The sequence below is a fragment of the Notamacropus eugenii genome, chromosome 5, assembly GCF_028372415.1.
Source record: "Notamacropus eugenii isolate mMacEug1 chromosome 5, mMacEug1.pri_v2, whole genome shotgun sequence".
Classification (NCBI taxonomy): Eukaryota; Metazoa; Chordata; class Mammalia; order Diprotodontia; family Macropodidae; genus Notamacropus; species Notamacropus eugenii.
In genome coordinates, this window is record NC_092876.1 from 411920321 (window position 1) to 411943103 (window position 22783).

At 38.4% G+C, this 22783-nt stretch overlaps 1 protein-coding gene across 12 annotated transcripts in view; it reads left to right on the forward strand.

Annotated features, from left to right (window-relative positions):
* The first annotated feature begins 1420 nt into the window (after window positions 1–1420).
* C2CD2 (C2 calcium dependent domain containing 2) overlaps window positions 1421–22783 on the forward strand; it is a 155155-nt gene continuing 133792 nt past the window's right edge. For 2 of the 12 annotated variants that reach the window (XM_072614750.1, XM_072614755.1), the window contains exons 1-2: window positions 1665–1829; window positions 2359–2796. In XM_072614750.1, coding sequence (XP_072470851.1) covers window positions 2506–2796 — 291 coding nt within the window. In that variant the 5' untranslated portion in view covers window positions 1665–1829; window positions 2359–2505. The other 10 variants (XM_072614758.1, XM_072614759.1, XM_072614753.1 and 7 more) reach the window with 9 other exon arrangements.

Genomic DNA, 22783 nt, shown 5'->3' on the forward strand with positions numbered 1-22783 from the left:
ATTGCACCATAGCAAAATTGAGAATTTAAAATGCCCAAATTAATAAACATTAAGTACAGCTATTAAACAACCAAATGTCAGAAAATGAAATTGAACTAGTTATATGAAGAAACTGCAAAAGTGGCCATGAAAATTTTTTAGGTGAATTTTATCAGCCATTTAAAAAAGGACAACTAATGCCTATGCTATATTTTTGTCCAAAACTGAAAAAAGAAAAATCCCTACTAAATTCCTTTCAGGAGACAAAATATGGTCCTACCACTTACACCAGAGAAGAATAAAGCCAAGAACAAGAACTATACACCAGTATCAGTAATGTAATGAAATTGTTCAACAAAAATTTATTCTCCTTCCATTTTTTTTTCTCTTGAACTTTATTTCTAATTTCATTTTTTAAATCTTTTGCTTCATTTCTTCCAGTCAGTCTTGGAGTCCATGCGGCTGACTTTTTTTCTTCTGAAGCTTTCCGTTTAATTGTCGTGAATTTACTTTTCTGTATTTGCATCTTCAGCATCTTTTAATCCAGAGTGCTTCTTCACTGTTTTTTGTTTCCTTCTGTTTACTCATGTTTGTAGCCTCTAGCCTTCACAGATTAAGACTTTGTGCTTGTGGAAGTGCATCCAGTTTTCTTGGATGGGTTGACCCTGTATGGTCGCTCCTGTCTCCTCTGTCATCTCAGTGTCACTGCTGAAGCAGTGTTTTCGAATGGCGTTTGGCATTAGACCTCATTCTCTGCCTTAATTCCTCTCTTATCAGTCTCCTGGTCATACAGTTATAATGGTGATTAGGATAGGCTCCGTCCTATCCTCCCTCCCCTAGAGCCTCTTAAAAAAATAGAAAACAAAAGAAAGAAAAAACAGCATTTAAGAGTTACACCAACAAAAAAAATATTAATATTAATTACTTAATATTAATAAAAATTAATATTGTCTCACATGTGACAATTCACTTACTTTCAGGGAATTTTCCAAGTAGTCTAGGAGACCCAAATCTGCTGCTGCACATATCACACCTTTGAAGTGTGAAATTTACTTAATAAATTCACAGAACAATAGTTTCTTTTGTCTTACTTGTTAATGGGAAAGTCTATCTTGCTGGAATCATACATGTTATCTATAAAAGAAGAAATAGGGAGGAACCCCCCCTTTCCCAATTTCACCAGCCTAAGAGAGACCTGCCAAATGAACCTGGGGGACTTACATGAGCAGACGTTCAGTCGGGCTGATGCGGCTTTAGTAATAGTGACGTCTTGATGACTTGTACCAGCTCCACTTTCTCCTCTCTCCTTACCTCAGCAAAAAGTTGCTGGGAGAACAGACAGACCCCCTTGTGGACTGGGGGAAATGGGAGAGGGCGGGGCGGGAGAAACAAATGTCATTTTCCTGGCCTCTTCCAAATCGGTAGGGCTAATGATAGAACCTTTTCATTTTGTATTCGATTAAGTGTGCAACCCGGGAAGAACCGAGGAGAACTGGAAGGGCTACAGCCGGGGAGTGAGTCAGGGAAGCAGGTAGGGGACCAGGTGAATGTGCGTTCTTCTCTTTCTTTCCCACTGGTGGGCGCCCTAGACTCAGGTCTTGGAGCGGGCAGTCCCGCAGGACTATAAACCTGGCTCCGGGTTGTGTGATCGCCTTGGAAGGGGATGGACTTTTTTCCAGCCGCCGGCGCCTGGCCATTTTCTTGGGGCTGGACCGCGTGGGGGAGGTTTGTCAGAGCCATGCCCCGCCTCCTCTCTTTTCCGTGGAGGTGTTGATTTTCCTCTTTCCGTTCCTTTTGCCTGACACACCTTAGTTTCAGCCTGGCTGTGTTTGGGTCAGACCGCAGAAAAGGTGCCTATGGGAGTGGGAAGACGGGAGGGAACATCTGGAATTGCTGGAGTTGACCCATTTTCCCGCGGCTCTGGTTGAGAGGGGAAGCAGAAAGGGCAGTCTTCCGCTAACATTTGTACCAGTTCCCTCTGTTTTTGCTGAAGAGGGGACTCGGAAATTTTTTTCTTTATTTTTCCTTTATTCATTTATTTTTTAGTGCTGGGTGTAAGTCATGGGTTGTGTGTGCTCGTTGTGTAGGTATGTGTTTATTCCTTGGTTTACCTTGGCTATTGTTTGTGACCTTTGGGGATTTCTTTGGTAAGTAAGCCGTGTTTACCTCCATCCTGGAGCTTTCTCACTTTTCTATAATCCTCATTTTACTCTATGAAACTGAAACTGCATTGGTACTAATTGATAAACTGGATTGGCCAGAGGATCTCTGAAAAGTGTTTTCTATTACTAAAACTTCCAAGAAAAAAATTTAATTCATTCTCCCTCTTCTTTCCTTTCTCCCTCTATCCACGTTTTCTTTTCTCCATGTCTTTTACAGTATCAGAAACTTCTCTTCAAGCCAGATATTCTCAAACTGGATGGAAACGTCTTGAACTCACAGTTCTCCAATGAGGAACGTGCCTTCTGTGGAAACTGTGGCTTTCCCACCAACCTAGATGAGCAGTGATTTTTCTGAGAAGTTGGAATGAGACTAACTGACATGGTTTGTCTGGGTTATTGGATGGATGAGATCCAGTGGCTAATCATGGTCACTCTGTTCATTGCTGCCCTGGTGACTGTAAGCATGTATTTGGTGCAATATGCCTTGGTCATTGTTGGATTCAGTCCCTGCAGGATGTCAGCAGATTCCTTCCAGCCAGTACATAAGGAGGATTTGGGTTTCTTGCTGAAATGGGTACTATCCCTCAACAGCTGGAGGAGCCAGTGGCAAGTGGCTTGGGTGACAGCTTTGAATGAAGAAGCTAAGCATAAAGGGGTGAGTTACTCCATGTGTGTCCACCACTATTTGTGAAGTATTAGCTTTGCTGGCTGCTGGGTAGAGTGTACAGATTTTTTAAATGACCCTGTGTACCATTGAAAATGAAACAACCTCCTACTACTCCCTCTCCCTTCTCCCCCCACCCCCAATCAAGTTCATCCTCATATCCACTGGAAAATTTGGGGTGTCACAGAGAAGGTATTAATTAAATAGAAGTGAGCCTTGGACTTGTGGAAAGACTGAAGTTTCAGGGAGCTCCTTATATAAAACAAGAAAAGAAAATGCTTCAAAAGAGGGAGAAATAGAGAAAAGGGGATCTGGTTTTGAATGAGGGAGTCAAAACAGAGGTGATTAGTATTAAAATGAAAGACTATTATATATCCCCTTTGAGATGACCTTTCATAAGTACTTTGAGACTATATGGGTTTTTTATTGATCTTACTAAAAGGATATTTGGAATGTGTTCATAGTTTGGATTTGTTTATTTTTGTGTAAATCACTGATTCAGAAAAGGTTTCCAATTTCAGGTCAATGTCACTAGGTAAAATCTTTGCCAATGTGATAAATCATTTATGTTCACTTCATTGGCTGACATTAATAACTATAATCCCCTTACCTTTTTACTAATTTTGATTACTAATTTAAGATTGATAAATGCAACTTAATTATTTTACTTGCATTATATTAAATTCATGAAATGTAGTTTTAATAGTCAAATAAAATTTTCTTGTGATATAGTAAAATCTGAGTTTCAGAATTATGAACTTCTAAGTTCCTGATTGTCACGATGGCACCTTTAGCATATGTTTTGTATACCTATTCAATAGATACTAGTAGGAGGTAGATTAGATTACTGTTTTGAGTCCCAAAGATCCTGTGATATCCAGATCCCCATAACAGTGAACTATTTCTCATCCTCCATTTTTGTCTTTGAGGGAGAGGGAATTGTGTGGAATTTTTATTTATGCTAAGTTCTCAGTCAGGGGACCAGTTAAAATACCACGAAAAGTTGGACATTACCTCATTTATTGTTTAAAAAAATTTTTTTTTGAACTTAACAGTCATCAACAATTACAAGATGTAAAGATTAGAAAAGTACAAAAAACTGTGAACTTTTATTACTTTTTAAAAAAAGACAAACAGTTTAACAAGGTAGTAACAAAGTAGCTCCCATTGTATCTCTATCCGCATTTTTTTTCTTTCTGTGCATTTCTAAAAATGTTTTATTAACCCTTTTCCCCTCATTATCCCCCAATCCTTTCTCCAGTGTATCAAATATGTATATATGTGTGTGTATAAATATATATGTATATGTATATGTCAAATATATATATAGGAAAGCCGGTCAACACAATGGCCATGTGTAAGAATGCTCATATATTTCTGTACCTCTCCACCACCTCTTCCAAAAGTTGCCTTGTATTTCCTTAGATATTTCTAGATTTGAAAAATAGGGAATCTTACACCTACAAATATCTAAACTTTCCTTTGACATTTGGAAAGAGTCAAATTGTACCTCACTGAGCTTCAAATTCCTTACTTGAAAAGTAGGGGTAATAATATTTGCACTGCTTACCTCATAGAGTTTTTGTGAGGAAAAAGCTTAGAGTGCTATATGAATGTGAATTATTAAGTAGGGCACGTTAATTTTAATTTAAGAGGCAATGTGAGTTCCTGGTACTTCAGAGTAATTTTAAATCAAATCAAGGCTATAATAAGGTAAGCTCTTGTGCTTGACATATTGAGACATCATTCATAGTTTGCCTGCTGTTTCATTTTTAATAACATAGAACAGGGGTAGACAAACTGTTGCATTTAAATTAAAGGCGGTGGAGATATGGTTTTTAGTGTAATAGCAGTATTGCCCATGCTAAACTTAGGTCAAACTGTAAAAAATGTTATATTTCCTTATCAGCATCCCTCCTCTAAGGCCTGGGTTTCCTTCCTACTGCCTTTGATAACATTGCTAAGGTTTAGGCCGGGGCTCAGGGCCTGGAGAATTCTGAGATATCTGCTACGCTGACCCTTTCAGTAGCAAGTGAATTAACAGAAGTTTGACCTGCTTTTGCCACTTTGGAGTTGTCAATTCCTGCCCTAAAGTAAGATAGTAGTAAATTTAGTAAAATTAAGTTCTGCTGGTGAAAGTTGAAATTTCTTGAGAGGGAGGGGTGTGATAGACTATTCCTTGTTTCTGGGGGGAAAGTTGGCTTATTTTCCCAAAAGTAAAGGGATCAAAGGTCCTGATTGGTTTATGTAGTAAAACAATAGATCCATATCCTCTTTTGTTAAATTAGATGATCTTTAAAAAGCCAATTAGCTAACCGGCACTTATTGAGCTCTTACGATGTGCCTGATAAGTGTTTGAGGATATAAGGAAAGGCCCTGACCTCAAGAAACTCACATTCTAATGGGGGATACAACATACAAACAAGAATACATACAAGACTCAATCTCCCTCTTTTTCTCTGCCACATATATAGGTACATATGTATGTATTTACGTGTATATACATACATACCTATATACATACACACATCCCTCATATATAAAATATACACACAAAAATATGCGTGTAGAAATTGGGGTTTGAGCTGAATCTTGAAGGAAGCCAGAGAAATCAGGAGGTGGAGATGTTCCAGGTTCCTTTGACTTACTGAATATCTGAAGACCATATAAATCACCATATCCTGCCCTGCTGAGCAGATTTGCTTCCATATGGAGGCAATAAATCAAAGGAGATATTCCAGACTTGGGGTACAGTCAATGAAAAGGCACAGAGTTGGGAGATGGTGTTTCTTGTTTGAGGAACACCAAGAAAGTCCGTGTAGCTAGATCATAAGAGTGTTTGGAGAGGAGTAAAATGTAAGAAGACTGGAAAGGTAAAATGTGAAGGACTTTAAAAGCCAAAGTGCTGTTTTAAGACTTCTCAGTCCTTACTACCCTCGCAGAGTTATTATGAAGAAAGGACTTTATAAACCTTAAATGGATAGGAAAAAATGAAATTTCATTAGGTAGGATCATAAATGTAGAGTTGGAAGAAGCCTCAGACACCAGCTATTCTGATTCCCTTATTTTATAGACAAGGAAACTGAGATTCAGAGAATTTAAGTGTCTTGCTCACAGTCCCACAGTCTAGTAAGCTAGACCTGACCCAGGGTAGTTTAGTGACAGGCCTGGAGTCAGGAAAACCTGAACTCAAATCCAGCCTCAGGCACATACAAGCTGTGTGACCCTGGTCAAGTCACTTAACCTCTATTTGTTTTAGTTTCCTCATCTGTAAAATGGTAATAAATAATAGCACCTATGTCTGAGGGTTGTTGTAAGGGTCAAATAAGATAATAGTTGGAAAGTGCTTAGCACAATTCCTGACACATAGTGCTATATAAATGTTAGTCATTATTGTTACTGTAGATTCCAGGTTGTCTTTGGCTGGAAAATTGTTTCACCTTGTCCTTTTATGGGTTCTGCTGCTCCAGAATTCATTTTACATTATTTTAAAGTTATTTGGAGGAGAATTTGAGAGTGATCATTTGAGTCCCTGCCTTTTCTCTGGCTTCTTATTGAAATGAAAAGAGGCATTCCTAGGTCACTGAACAGTTAACAAAAGGAGATTGACTTAACCATGTCAGTAAGGATTTGAAATAAGGGTACAGTGGCACCTAGCTTCTATAGATTCAGCCCCCCTTGTTGTATCAGTAAGCACCCCAACATACACAGGTTCTTTGATCTGCTTCTCTAAAAGGAAAGGTAACTTTTGAGGAGTTAACTATCACTTTAATCAAACCCAGGTATCAGAGAAAATCCAAATCAAAATTTCAGAGAAATCAAAAATCAACAGATAGCACTTCCAAACTGCCTAACCATTAACATACATATATCTTTACCAGAGAAGGAAGCACCAACATCTGGGTTTTCAAAGCTGGGGGGCTCCTTAGCACCTTCCTAGAGTCTCCTCTGACACACAAAGCTTCTTCCAAAAACTAAGCTCCAAGTAAAATCTCACCCTCAGACTATTTATACATTTTACAGAGCCAAAGGGCATAACCCTCTGAGCCAGTGCCTCAATAGAAAAAACAAAAGGTACTTGGGACCCGCCTACAAAACAACTCCCCTAATCAAGCTTCCCTCAATAGGCAGGCCCAACAATGGGTGGGAAAGATCCTCCTTAATCACATTATTTAGAGGCATTATACTTCTGGTATAAACAATAACAGCAAAAAAGATTCTACTTTGCTTGCCCTCACACTTCTCTCCATATGGAAGCATATCTGCTCAGCAGGGTAGGATATGGTGACTTACATGATCTTCAGATGTTCAGTAAGTCAAAGGAGCTTGGATTCTATGTGTGGATGTGCCAGGAAACATGTCAACCAATCAGATACTGAGAATAGCTTTATCACCTTTTAGAAAAAATTAACTCATTCTACTGGGGGCAAGGTATAGGGGAAGTGTGGAAAACTCTTGTAAATAGTACGTCTGTCACAATGGGTCATTCATACAACCACACAACCACACATGATAGTCCACACAATAGGCATCATCTTGTTTTTCACATTTGGATAGTTGAATGTCTACACGTCATTTATGAGTCTTCATACAGGATTCTCTTTCTAGTCACTGCTCTAGGTTCACCTCGTAAAGGAGGGGTTTCTTTAAACCTGCAATAGTAATTGAACAGTGGAAATTGAAAACTGACTGAGGGTTTTCTCTTGTTTCTCTTTACCAAGCCTCCTTCCTCCAAAACAATGCTGACTCATTCTCTGTCCGGGTTTCTTTTTATTCCAAATTATCTTAAATTTTTTCCTTGTTTTGGCTGATCTTTGATAATATATATTAATAAAGATGGCGGAATAGAAAGACGCACATACACATAGCTCCGAACCCACAACCCACAGAACGGCTAGAGGGGACCAACTCACGGTGAATTCTGCACCCAGAGGCCACGGAATATTGGAGCGAGGGAGATTTCTGTTCCGGAGAGACCTGCAAACCTCTCGCGGGGGGTCCTTTGTGCTGCGGACTGGGCGCCGGGACTGGGAGCAGAGGGCAGCCCTGCAGCGGCCGCGACACCGTGAGGAAAAGATCCGAGTGGGCTACGGGAACGGGATCTCCAGCGGCCACGCGGGTCCCTCCACCCACAGAGGGACCTGCAAACCTCTCGCAAAAGGTCCATCGCGCTGCAGACGCGGAGCCCAGCCCAGACCTGCGGCGGCCGCGGCTCCGAGAGGTACAGATCCGAGCAGGCTTCAGGGACAGGATCTCCAGCGGCGGCACAAGCCCCTCCACCCACAGGTGACGGGGTTGGTGAGAGAGTCTCTTTGGCGGGTCGAGAGGGGAGTGGGGTGCCCCCATGGCTCGGGCCCCCCCGGGAGATAGAAGCTGAGAGGCGGCTGCAGACAGGGGCTCCCCAAGCTGGCGGGAGCCTGGATCCATTGTGGAAGGTCTGTACATAAACCCCCTGAGGGAACTGAGCCTGAGAGGCGGCCCTGCACCGACCTGACCACCTGAACTTAATTCTCACACTGAATAGCAGCCCTGCCCCCACCAAAAGCCCTAAGGCGGGAAGCAGCATTTGAATCTCAGTCCCCAAACGCTGGCTGGGAGGACCAGGAGGTGAGGTGGGTGTGAGGAGAATATTCAGAGGTCAAGTCACTGGCTGGGGAGAATGCCCAGAAAAGGGAAAAGAAATAAAACTATTGAAAGCTACTTTCTTGGAGAACAGACACTTCCTCCCTTCCTTTCTGATGAGGAAGAACAATGCTTACCATCAGGCAAAGACACAGAAACCAAGGCTTCTGTGTCCCAGCCCACCCAATGGGCTCAGGCCATGGAAGAGCTCAAAAAGAATTTTGAAAATCAAGTTAGAGAGGTGGAGGAAAAACTGGGAAGAGAAATGAGAGGGATGAAAGAGAAGCATGAAAAGCAGATCAGCTCCCTGCTAAAGGAGAACCAAAAAAATGTTGAAGAAATTAACACCTTGAAAACTAGCCTAACTCAATTGGCAAAAGAGGTTCAAAAAGCCAATGAGGAGAAGAATGCTTTCAAAAGCAGAATTAGCCAAATGGAAAAGGAGATTCAAAAGCTCACTGAAGAAAATAGTTCTTTCAAAACTAGAATGACACAGATGGACGCCAAGGACTTTGTGAGAAAGACAGATATCACAGAACATAGCGAGAAGATTGGAAAAATGGAAGATAATGTGAAATATCTTATTGGAAAAACAACTGACCTGGAAAATAGATTCAGGAGAAACAATGTAAAAATTCTGGGACTACCTGAAAACCATGATCAAAAGAAGAGCCTAGACATCATCTTCCATGAAATTATCAAGGAAAACTGCCCTGAGATTCTAGAACCAGAGGGCAAAATAAATATTCAAGAAATCCACAGAACACCGCATGAAACAGATCCAAAAAGAGAAACTCCTAGGAACATTGTGGCCAAATTCCAGAATTCCCAGGTGAAAGAGAAAATATTGCAAGCAGCTAGAAAGAAACAACTCAAATATTGTGGAAATACAATCAGGATAACACAAGATCTAGCACCCTCTACATTAAAGGATCGAAGGGAATGGAATAGGATATTCCAGAAGTCAAAGGAACTAGGACTAAAACCAAGAATCACCTACCCAGCAAAACTGAGTATAATACTTCAGGAGAAAAAAATGGTCTTTCAATGAAATAGAGGATTTTCAAATTTTCTTGATGAAAAGACCAGAGCTGAAAAGAAAATTTGACTTTCAAACACAAGAATGAAGAGAACCATGAAAAGGTGAACAGCAAAGAGAAGTCATAAGGGACTTACTAAAGTTGAACTGTTTACATTCCTACATGGGAAGACAATATTTGTAACTCTTGAAACATTTCAGTATCTGGGTACTGGGTGGGATTACACACACACACACACACACACACATGCACATGCACACGCACACACACATAGAGACAGAGTGCACAGAGTGAATTGAAGAGGATGGGATCATATCTTAAAAAAAAAATGAAATCAAGCAGTGAGAGAGAAATATTGGGAGGAGAAAGGGAGAAATTGAATGGGGCAAATTATCTCTCATAAAAGAGGCAAGCAAAAGACTTATTAGTGGAGGGATAAAGAGGGGAGGCGAGAGAAAAACATGAGGTCTACTCTCATCACATTCCACTAAAGGAAAGAATAAAATGCACACTCATTTTGATAGGAAAACCTATCTCACAATACAGGAGAGTGGGGGACAAGGGCACAAGCAGGGTGGGGGGGAGGATAGAGGGGAGGGCATAGGGAAGAGAATGCAATCCGAGGTCGACACTCATGGGGAGGGAAAGGATCATAAGAGAATAGAAGTAATGGGGGACAGGATAGGATGGAGGGAAATATAGTTAGTCCTGTACAACACAACTAGTATGGAAATCATTTGCAAAACTACACAGATTTGGCCTATATTGAATTGCTTGTCTTCCAAAGGGAAGGGGTGGAGAGGGAGGGAGCTAAAGAAGTTGGAACTCAAAGTGTTAGGATCAACTGTAATGTTCTTACCACTAGTAAATAAGAAATACAGGTTAAGGGGTAAAGAAAGCTATCTGGCCCTACAGGACAAAAGAGAAGACGGAGACAAGGGCAGAGAGGGAGGATAGAAGAGAGAGCAGATTGGTCACAGGGGCAATTAGAATGCTTGGGTTTGGGGGGGGGGAGGGGAAAAAAGGGGAGAAAATTTGTAACCCAAAATTTTGTGAAAATAAATGTTAAAAGTTAAATAAAAAAAAAAGATAATATGTATTAATAATGTTTCTTTGGTTCATCTTGAGCCTTCAACACATTATCCTATCTGTGTGTAGTTGGTCATACTCTCCCTCTCACATGCCATTGAACAAATGAAATATTATACAGACCAGAAATGCATTGAAATAAACACAGTTTTATCTTGATAGTAGTTTTTATAGGGTATAAGGACAGACAAGCAAAAGAAACTTGAAAGAAACAAAGAGAAACTTTGGAATGGAGATATGCATTCCCTGGTAGGAGAGATTAGTAGAAAGAGTGTCACCTTTGGCAAATAAGTACAGTTACAGTCTTTCTGATGAGACTTTAAGCCTTATGTCATTCAGTTACAATCCATTTGAAAAGCCAGCCCCCCATTCAGGGAAATGATGGTAACAGTAACAGCAACAGTGATAATACTGAGCACCTGCTAAGTAAGCCCATCTTCTCTTTTTCCTTCTATGTGTGTCATGAAGAACCTCACATTTCAGCCTTTGATATGAATGAAGTTTCTTACGATGCCACACTATCTTTTCATTGTTTTTTTTAAAAATATTTTTATTGACTTTGTTTTTTATATCATCATAGTTATCCCAAATGTCTTCTCTTCCCCCTCCCAGAGAGCTACCCATATAACACATAATATTTTTTAGAGGGAAAAAATCAGTACAATTGAGGAATACACTGAAAAAAACCCCTGAAAATAGGTCCAAAGTGTAGCACCTGTGCACCTTTATGAAGGAGTGGGGTGAGGGGGGTGTCTTCTCATATCTCATCATTCAAATCCTGCTGGATATTCACAATTTTGTTTTATTTGCTTTTGGTTTTTTGGCATGTACTTTTTCTTTTCATTTACATTGTTATCATTATGTACATTGTTTTCTTGGCTCTGCTTGTTATCTGCATCAGTTCAGGTAGATCTTTCCATGTTTCTCTATTCATCATGTACATCATTTCTTACAGCATCGTAATATTTCATTATATGCATCTACCATAGTCTATTTAGCCATTCTCAAGTGATGGGCATCTACTTTCCAATTCTTAGATAGCACAAAAAGTGCTACTTTAAATATTTTGGGGCATATGGAGACTTTCTTCTTCTCTGTGGTGTTTTGGGGGTATACGCCAAGGAATGGAGTTTCTGTTCTAAAGGGCATGGACATTTTTGTCAATTTATTTACATAATTCCAAATGTACTCTAATCCCTTTTGTAAAGATGGCTACATAGGAAACTCCTCTTGTGTTTAAACTCTACTGGAATCTTCCATGACAAGTGGTGAGCATTTATCTCCCTAATTAAGGCAGTTGTTGATTTTAATAACAAGCCATTGAACAAAATTACGTTTGAGTTTTTCAGGAATCTTGAATGAATTTGGCATGTACATTGGTGGGACTAAGTTGGAAGAGAGACTTCAAGGGCAAGTTTTGCCTAACTAAATTAAAAAATTAAATTAGTCAGAAAATAATATCCACAGTGATATCTCTTGTTTCCTGTGTCTTTCAGTCAGGCATTTAGAGATGTGGGCTGTACTGTGAAATTCATTGAACTTCAATGAAAAAATTCATTGAAGCTTACCTACTACTCCCTTTTCATAGTTTTAGCAAGGATACCCTCAAATGGTAATGAGATCATTCTCGTAATTTTTTAAAATGAGAAAATAGGTATGTAAATCAGTAGTTGATGGTTTGGGTTTTTAGTTACCTTCTGATAATTATGAAGTCTCTCTCTTAAGAAAAAGAATTTAGTATGAATTTAATCATTGTTGTTATATTTCAACATACAAAGAAGAACAAAAAGGTACAAAACCATGAACTGTTAGTTTTGGTTTTTTTGAGTAGGCAGTGACATGATCACCAAGATGGCAGAATAGTCATTTTCCCAGATCATTTTAATTCTTTAACTTTCAAAAATAAAAATTAGAAAATCCAAAGGAATTATGCACCAGATGTTACATAATTACAGTTAAAATCATGGAATAAAGAAGAAAAGGTAAAATTTTTATGAATGGACATTGGAGAATTTTAATACCTATAGTACTCACTTCCTTTCCATTATCAACCTCTACTGGTCCCAAGAAGGTCATAAATAGACTTTTTGAACTTTTGTCTGGGACCTTTCTTGGAATCCTCCTTTTTTATAGTCTCTGTTAACATACCCCACCACCTCATTGTACTCATATTTCAACAAGCAGTGGACACTTACGTTTCCTATCCATATGAGGAAGAAAGGGGAGAGCACTATTTTCTGAGTGGGGCCTGGATCTTGGTTAGGGACCCCCAAATCTTTGGAGACTTATTTCAATAACTCCTCCCCACCCCCACCCCCATCTTTACAAATAGCAGCAGACACTGATCTAGCTAGGAAGGGAACCAAGGGAGGAATTGAAATGAAGGGGGAAAGGGACATGGCTGATCTTAGTCTGAAGAAAGGGAGACTAAAACTCTCAGGGTTTATTCTCTTCCCACCAAGAGACTACTATCCTGCCTTCCTTCACTCACTCTCACTATCTTCTACTACTTCCCAACTCCTCTCCTGCCATTATGTTGTTCTTTGATTCTTTGGAGACCATATTTGGAGTTTTCTTGGTAAAGATACTGGAGTGGTTTGCTATTTCCTCCTCTAACTCATTTTACAGAGGTAGAAACTGAAGCAAAGGGGGTTAAGTGACTTGACTAGAGTCACACAGCTTGCCAGAGGCTGTGACTGGATTTGGATTTAGGTCTTCCTGATTCCAGGATGGGTGATCCACTATGCCACCAAGCTGCTCCCTTCAAGTCTCCGCTAAAATTTGATCTTCTACAAAAAGTCTTTCCCAATTTCTCTTAATTTTAGTGCCTTTGTTCTTTAAATTATTTCCTTTTTTCCTATATATTGTTTGTATGTATTTGCTTGTTTTCTTCTCCAGTAGATTGCGTACTCTACTGTCTTTTTCCTTTTTTTTTTTTTTTTTGCATCTCCAGTGCTTAGCATAATGCCTAGCACATAGTAGACTCTTAATAAACAGATATTTACTGACCAATTACTCAGGACAGAGGCTCAGGATGGTGAACTATATATCCCATAATGTACAAGGAAGCTAAGGCTTTACAACTCGGCATTGGTGGGTGGGGTAGTACCCATGAACAAAAAAAGGAATGTCAGATGGGGTCAATTTTTTTAAAAATTAAATTATTTTGTTTTCAGTGTTTGACAATCACTTCCATATATCTTAGATTTTTTTTTCCCCTCCCTCCCCCTTATCCCCTACTCCCTCCCCATTCCCTCTCTGAGACAGCGTCCAATCTTATATAGGTTCTACATTTCTATTAAATACATGTTGCATAGAAGAATTAAAATGAATGGGAGAAACCATAAAACTAAACAAAACATAATACAAAAGAAAATGGTCTGCTTCTGTCTGCAGTCCAGTTCCATAGTTCTTTCTCTGGATATGGAAGGCATTTTGCCTCAAGAGTCCATTGACATTTTTTTAAGTCTATGCATTGCAATGAAATACTAAATCTACCAGAAAAATTCCTTACACACTGTAGTTGTTGCAATGTACAAAGTTCTCCTGGTTCTGCTCCTTTCACTCAGCATCAGTTCATATAATTCTTTCCAGGCTTCTATGAAGTCTTCCTGTTCATTGTGTCTCATAACACAACAGTATTTCATTACATTCATATACCACACCTTGTTCAGCCATTCCCCAATTGATGGACATCCCCTTGATTTCCAGTTTTTGGCCACCACAAAGAGAGCTGCTATAAATATTTTTTCAAATTTTTTTTTATTAAATTATTTTATTTGTTTTCAGTGTTCAACAATCACTTCCATATATCTTTAAATTTCTTTTCCCTCCCTTCCCTTAATGCTCTTCTCCCTTCCTACTCCCTCCCTGAGACGGTGTACAATCTTGATAGATTCTACATGTACATTCCTATTAAATACATGTTGCGTAGAAGATTTAAAATGAATGGGAGAAACCATACAACAAAACAAAGCAAAACATAATGCAAAAGAAAAGAGTCTGTTGTTTGGGATCCAATTCCATAGTTCTTTCTCTGGATGTGGAAAGCATTTTGCCTCAGGAGTCCATTGGAAATTTTTTAAGTCCTTGCATTGCAATGAAGTACTAAGTCTGCCAGAAAAATTCCTTGCACACTGTGGTTGTTGCTGTGTACGAAGTTCTCCTGGTTCTGCTCCTTTCACTCAGCATCAGTTCATATAATTCTTTCCAGGCCTCTTTGAAGTCTTCCTGTTCATCGTCTCTCATAGCACAATAGTATTCCATTATATTCATATACCACAACTTGTTCAGCCATTCCCCAAATGATGGACATCCCCTTGATTTTCAGTTTTTGGCCACCACAAGAGAGTTGCTATAAATATTTTTGTACATGTGGGACCCTTTCCCATTTCTATGATCTCTGCGGGATAGAGTCCCAGAAGCACTATTGCTGGGTCAAAAGGTATGACATTTTTGTAGCCCTTTGGGTATAGTTCCAAATTGCTCTCCAGAATGATTGGATCAGCTCACAACTCCACCAACAATGAATTAGTGTTCCAGTGCTCCCACATCTTCTCCAACATTTATCATCTTCCTGTTTTGTCATGTTAGCCAATGTAATAGGTGTGATGTGGTACCTCAGAGTTGTTTTGATTTGCATCTCTCTAATCAATAGTGATTTAGAGCATTTTTTCATATGATTATAGATAGCTTTTATTTCTTCCTCTGAAAACTGCCTGTTTATGTCCTTTGGCCATTTATCAATTGGGAAATGACTTGTATTTTTGTACATTTGACTCAGTTCTCTATATATTTTAGAAACAAGGCCTTTATTACAGATACTAGTTGCACAAATTCTTTCCTAATTTTCTGCTTCCCCCCTAATCTTGGTTGCATTGGGTTTGTTTGTGCAAAAACTTATCAATTTAACGAAATCAAAATTATCCATTTTGTACTTCATAATGTTCTCTGTCTCTTGTTTGGTCAAAAATTACTCCATTCTCCATAAATCTGACAAATACACTATTCCTTACTTCCCTAATTTGTTTATAGTATCAATCTTTATACCTAGATCATGTACCCATTTGGATTTTATTCTTGTGTATGGTGTCAGACATTGGTCTATGCCCAATTTCCGCCACACTGTTGTCCAGTTTTCCCAGCAATTTTTGTCAAACAGTGAGTTCTTATCCCAGAGACTGCAGTCCTTGAGTTTATCAAACAGTAGATTGCTATATTCATTGACTACTGTGTCTTGAGTACGTGACCTATTCCACTGGTCTACCCCTCTATTTCTTAGCCAATACTAAGTGGTTTTGATGATTGCTGCTTTATAATACAATTTGAGATCTGGTAGGGCTAGGCCACCTTCCCTAGCATTTCTTTTCATTAGTTCTCTTGATATTCTAGACCTTTTGTTCTTCCAGATGAATTTTGATATTATTTCTTCTAGCTCTAGAAAATAATTACCTGGTAGTTTGATCAATATGGCACTGAATAAACAAATTAATTTAGATAGAATTGTCATTTTTATTATATTAGCTCAACCAAACCATGAGTAAATGATATTTTTCCACTTACTTAGATCTGACTTTATTTGTGCAAAAAGTGTCTTGTAATTGTGTTCATATAGCCCCTGGGTTTGTTTTGGCAGGTAGACTCCCAAATATTTTATAGTATCTACCATAGCTTTAAATGGGATTTCTCTTTCTGTCTCTTGCTGCTGGGCTTTTTAAGTAATATATAGAAATGCAGATGATTTATCTGAGTTTATTTTGTATCCTGCAACTTTGTCAAAGTTGTTTATTATTTCATATAGTTTTTTTACTTGATTCATTGGGATTCTCTAAGTATATCATCATATCATCTACAAAGAGTGATAACTTAGTTTCTTCTTTGCCCATTCTAATTTCTTCAATTTCTTTTTCTTCTCTTATTGTGACAGCTAGCATTTCTAACACCATATTGAATAACAGTGGTGATAATGGACATCCTTGTTTCACCCCTGATCATGTTGGAAATGCATCTAGCTTGTCCTCATTGCATATAATGCTTGCTGATGGTTTTAGGTAGATACTGCTTATTATTTTATGGAAAGTTCCATTTATTCTTATGCTTTCCAGTGTTTTCAATAGGAATGGGTATTGTATTTTGTCAAAAACTTTTCCTGTATCTATTGAGATAATGTGGTTTCTGTTAGTTTTATTGTTGATATGATCAATAATACTAATAGTTTTCCTAATATTGAATCAGCCCTGCATTCCTGGTTTAAATCCTACCTGATCATAATGTATTATTCTCATGATAAGTTGCTGTATTCTTTTAGGTAATATTTTTTAAAAAATTTTTGCATCTATATTCATTAGAGAAATTGGTCTCTAATTTTCTTTCTTTCTTTTGGTTCTTCCTGGTTTAAGTATCAAAACCATATTTGTATCATAAAAAGAATTTGGTAGGACTCCTTCTTCCTCAATTTTCAAAAATAGTCTGTATAGTATTGAGATTAACTGTTTTTAAATTGTTGATAGAATTCACTTGTAAATCCATCTGGCCCTGGAGATTTTTTCCTAGGGAGTTCATTGATGCTTTGTTCAATTTCTTTGTTGAGGTGGAGTTATTGAAGTCTTCATCTTCCTCTTCTGTTAATCTGGGCAATTCATATTTTTAAAAATAATCATCCACTAAGAACTACTTTTGCAGTATCCCATAAGATTTGGTAGCTTGTCTCATTATTATCATTCTCTTGAGTGAAGTTGTTGATTGTTTCTATAATTTGTTGTTTAACCCACTCATTCTTTAGGATTAGATTTAGTTTCCAATTAATTTTTGCTTTATATTTCCATGGCCTTTGATTACATATAATTTTTATTGCATTATGATCTGAGAAGGATGCATTGACTACCTCTGCCTTTCTGCACTGGATTGTGAGGTTTTTATGGCCTAGTACATGGTCAATTTTTGTATATGTGCCATATACTGCTGAGATAAAGGTATATTCCTTTCTATCCTCATTCAGTTTTCTCCAGAGATCTATCATATCTACCTTATCCAGAGTTTTATTCACTTCCTTAACATCTTTCTTGTTTATTTTGAAGTTAGATTTATCAAGTTCAGAGAGGGGGAGGTTGAGGCTCCCCACTAATATAGTATTGCTATCTATTTCTTCCTGTAACTCCCTTAACTTCTCCTCTAAGAATTTGGATGCTATAACATTTGTAGTTTATGTTTAGTAATGAAATTGTTTCATTGTCTATGGTGCCTTTTAGCAGGATATAGTTTCCTTCCTTATCTCTTTTGATTAGATCTATTTCTGCTTTTGTTTTGTCTGAGATTAGGATTGTTATCCCTGCTTTTTTTACATCAGATTAAGCACAATATATTCTGCTCCAACCTTTTACCTTTACCCAATGTGGATCCCCCCATTTTAAATGTGCTTCTTATAAACAACATATTGTTGGATTATGGTTTTTACTCCATTCTGCTAACCATCTCCATTTTATAGGAGAGTTCATCTCATTCACATTCACAGTTATGTTTACTATCTCTTATCTTTCCCTCCATCCCCCTTTCCCCTGTTTATGCTTTTAGTTCTCTCTTCTCCCTTCCCCTCCACAATAGAGTTTTATTTTGACCACCATTTCCCTCAGTTTTCCCTCCCTTTCAGCCCCCCTCCCTTTTGATTCCCTTTTCCTTTACTACTTCTTCCCTCCCTTTTAGCCTCCCCTCCCTTTTCTTTACCCCTTCCCCTTCTACTGCCTATACAGCTAGTTGTATTTCTATACTTAACTGAGTTTGCTGTTCCCTCCTTGAACCTAATCAGATGAGAGTAACTCTCAAACAATGTTCATCTCCCTCCCCTCTTTCCCTCTACTATATTTTTGTGCCTCTTCCTGTGATGTAATTTACCTTTTTCTGACTTTTCCTTTTCACATCTCCCATTACAATCCCTTTGCACTCTTAAATCACATTTTTATCATAACATCATTTACTTTATATCACATCCTCTTATCTATGTATATCCCTTTTATATATCATAATAAATATACAATTTTCAAGATGAACAAGTGTCATCTTCCCTTATAGGGATGTAAATAGTTAGCCCATATTGAGTAACAAGTTTTTTTTCCCCCTGTTTACCTTTTTATGCCTCTCTTGACACCTGTGTTTGAAGATTGAATTTTCTATTGAGCTCTGGCCTTTTCATCAGAAAGGTCTGGAAATCCCTTATTTCATTGAATGTCCATCTCCTTGCATGAAATATTATGCTCAGCTTTGCTGGGTAGTTGATCCTTGGTTGTAGTCCCAGCTCTTTTGCCTTACAGAATATCGTATTTCAGTTCCTTCGATCGAAGCTGCAAGGTCCTGTGTGATCCTGACTGTAGCTTTTCGATATTTGAATTGTTCCTTTCTGGCTGTCTGCAGTATTTTCTCCTTGACTTGATAGTTCTGTAATTTGGCAATGATATCTCTTGGTGTTTTTAGTTTGGGATCCCTTTCATGAGGTGAATGGTGGATTCTTTCAATGACTTATTTTGCCCTCTGGAGCTAGGACTTCTGGGCAATTTTCCTTGATGATTTCTTGGAAGATATTGTCCAGGCTCTTTTTTCTTCATCATGGCTTTCTGGTAGACCAGTAATCCTTAGATTTTCTCTCCTGGATCTATTTTCCAGGTCAGTTGTTTTTTCAATTAGATATTTTACATTTTCTTCTATCTTTTCATTCGTTAGATTCTATTTTACCAATTCTTGATGTCTCATAGAATCATTAGCTTCTATTTGCCTGAGTCTAATTTTTGTCAAATTGTTTTCTTCAGTTAATTTTTGTGTCTCCTTTTCCATCTGCCCTATTATTCCTTTTAAAGAGTTATTTTCTCCAGTTAGGTTTTGTACTTCCTTTTCCATTTGTCCAATTTTCCTTTTAAATTCTTCTGTGATTTCTTTTTTCATATTTTTAAGGTCATTGGTCAGTTTTTCTTCTATTTCTCTAATTTGACTTTTGCAATCCTTCCTGAGCTCTTCCAAGAATGCTCTTTGTGCTTCAGACTAGTTCATATTCCCTTCTGAAGTTTCATTTGGGAGTGCAGTCTCAATGCTGACCTCTTTGGTATTTGTATTTTTGTCCTTGTCCCCATAGAAAGATTCTATGAATTTTTCTTTACTGCTTTGCTTCTTACTCATGATGATCACCTTTTCCTGACTTTTAAAGTAGATCTCTGTGTCTAGGACACAAGGGGCTCTGTCCCAGAGTTCTTGTGCCTTAAACTTGAGGGTCTGTGTGTTGTGGCCTCTGGTTCTTTCAGCTAGAAGCTGAAATGCTACAGCTTACCTGGTGCTGAGCTGGCTGGTGTTGGAAAGCAGAGGCCAGGTGAAGTCTTTTTGGATTTCCCTGGAGTTACCCTGGAGCTAGCTGTGATAAATGTGGTGGGGAGGGTCTGGCCACCAGAGCTCTCCTCTGCTGAGCTAGATTATAGGCAAATTCAGTGGTTGGTGATCCTGTCTGTGCTAGTGTCTTCTTGATTCCTCTGAGGTGCTGAGGCATGTCTGGGGTCCTGGTGTTGGTGGTAGCGGGCTTCACTCCCCTGGAGCTCAGGATCTTCTCCCAGTTTGCTGAGATAGGGCTGTCTGGGACAGCTCTGGTCTTGCACTAGTCCCCTTCAGCCACAGCAAGAGGGACCCCTTCTTAGTGATTTTCCTAGCCTTATGGACTAAGAGACTATTTGTTTACCCCTTCTGCTGTTCCCACTTTTCCAGGGTTTTTCCTGGGGAGATAATCTCTGGCATCTTCAAGGTTAACAAGGGGAGGGAGATAGCAATTACCAATCACTCAGCCATCTTGGCTCCCGGACTGTTTCCAGGATTAATATTTTTTAAAAGGCTAACGCACCAAAGATATTTTTATAAGAGCCCCCAAAACAAACTCATAAATCAATATTGAGAATCTCAAGAGTAGAAAGAAGGGTGAGTTCTAAATCCTCAAAAAAGAGTGTTGATCCTCTTAATAAATATTATAAGACAAAGGCATTAATGGTTATGAAATGCATAGTTCACAGAACTTCCAGGATAGCATGGAATAACAAGAAATTTCAGAATGATTCAAAAAATAAAATAAATACATAAAAGACATTAAAAATAAATATATGTTGGAATTTAAAGCTCTCAGTGCAGTTTAATTAGCAGAATTGGAAAATTCATCCTAGAAATCTCTCTGAAGAGTTGAAAGATCAATAAACAGATGTGGAACACAGAAATACTGAAGTAGAAGAAAATCTTGCAGAAGAGAAGGAAAAGGCTACAAAGAACACATGAAATCTGTATAAGATGAAGCAGTTGGTCTTCAGCTGAGTAACCTGTATTTATTAAGAAAAAAAAATCCAAAAATTGTGGATATATACACAAAGAGTGAAGCAATCTCTGCTCTCAAGGAGCTAACATTCTTTTTTTTTTTTTAATTAATTTATTTAAGTTTTCAACATTCATTTCCACAAAATTTTGGGTTCCAAATTTTCTCCCCATTTCTCCCCTCCCCCACCCCCAAATGCCAAGCATTCTAATTGCCCCTGTCACCAATCCCCCCTCCCTTCTAACATCCCTCCCTTCCCTTATCCCCATCTTCTCTTTTGTCCTGTAGGGCAAGATAACTTTCTGTACCCCATTACCTGTATTTCTCATTTCCTAGTTATGTGTAAGAACAATACTCAACAGCTGTTCCTAAAACTTTGAGTTTCAACTTCTCTTCATCCCTCCTTCCTCACCCATTCCCTTTGGGAAGGCAAGCAATTCAATATAGGCCATATCTGTGTAGTTTTGCAAATAATTTCCATAATAGTTGTATAAGACTAACTATATTTCCCTCCATCCTATCCTGCCCCCCATTTCTTCTGTTCTCTCTTTTGATCCTATCCCTCCCCAAGAGTGTTGACTTCTAATTGTTCCCTCCTCCCACTGCCCTCCCTTCCATCATCCCCCCACCCTGCTTATCCCCTTCTCCCCCACTTTCCTGTATTGTAAGATAGGTTTTCATACCAAAATGAGTGTGCATTTTATTCCTTCCTTTAGTCAAATGTGATGAGAGTAAGCTTCATGTTTTTTCTCTCACCTCCTCACTTTTTCCCTCCACTGAAAAGTCATTTACTTGCCTCTTCTATGAGAGATAATTTTCCCTATTCCATTTCTCCCTTTCTCCTCCCAATATATTTCTCTCTCACCCCTTAATTTCATTTTTTTAAGATATGATCCCGTTCTATTCAATTCACCCTGTGCTCTCTGTTTCTCTGTGTGTGTGTGTATGTGTGTGTGTGTGTGTGTGTGTGTGTGTGTGTGTGTGTGTGTAATCCCACCAACTACTCAGATACTGAAAAATTTTCAAGAGTTACAAATATTGTCTTTCCATGTAGGAATGTAAACAGTTCAACTTTAGTAAGTTCCTTATGATATCTCTTTGCTGTTGACCTTTTCATATTTCTCTTCATTCTTGTGTTTGAAAGTCAAATTTTCTTTTCAGCTCTGGTCTTTTCATCAAGAATGCTTGAAAGTCCTCTATTTCATTGAAAGACCATTTTTTCCCCTGAAGTATTATACTCAGTTTTGCTGGGTAGGTGATTCTTGGTTTTAGTCCTAGTTCCTTTGACTTCTGGAATATCATATTCCACGCCCTTCAGTCCCTTAATGTAGAAGCTGCTAGATCTTATCCTGATTGTATTTCCACAATACTTGAATTGTTTCTTTCTAGCTGCTTGCAATATTTTCTCCTTGACCTGGGAACTCTTTAATTTGGCCACAATGTTCCTAGGAGTTTCTCTTTTTGGATCTCTTTCAGGTGGTAATCAGTGGATTCTTTCAATATTTATTTTGCCCCCTGGTTCTAGAATATCAGGATAGTTTTCCTTGATAATTTCGTGAAAGATGATGTCTAGACTCTTTTTTTGATCATGGCTTTCAGGTAGTCCCATAATTTTTAAATTGTCTCTCCTGGTTTTCTAGGTCAGTTGTTTTTCCAATGAGATATTTCACATTATCTTCCATTTTTTTCATTCTTTTGGTTTTGTTTTGTGATTTCTTGGTTTCTCATAAAGTCATTAGCTTCCATCTGTTCCATTCTAATTTTTAAAGAACTATTTTCTTCAGTGAACTTTTGAACCTCCTTTTCCATCATTCTTCTTCTCCTCATTGGCTTTTTGGACCTCTTTTGCCAATTGAGTTAGCCTATTTTTAAAGGTATTATTTTCTTCAGCATTTTTTTGGGTCTC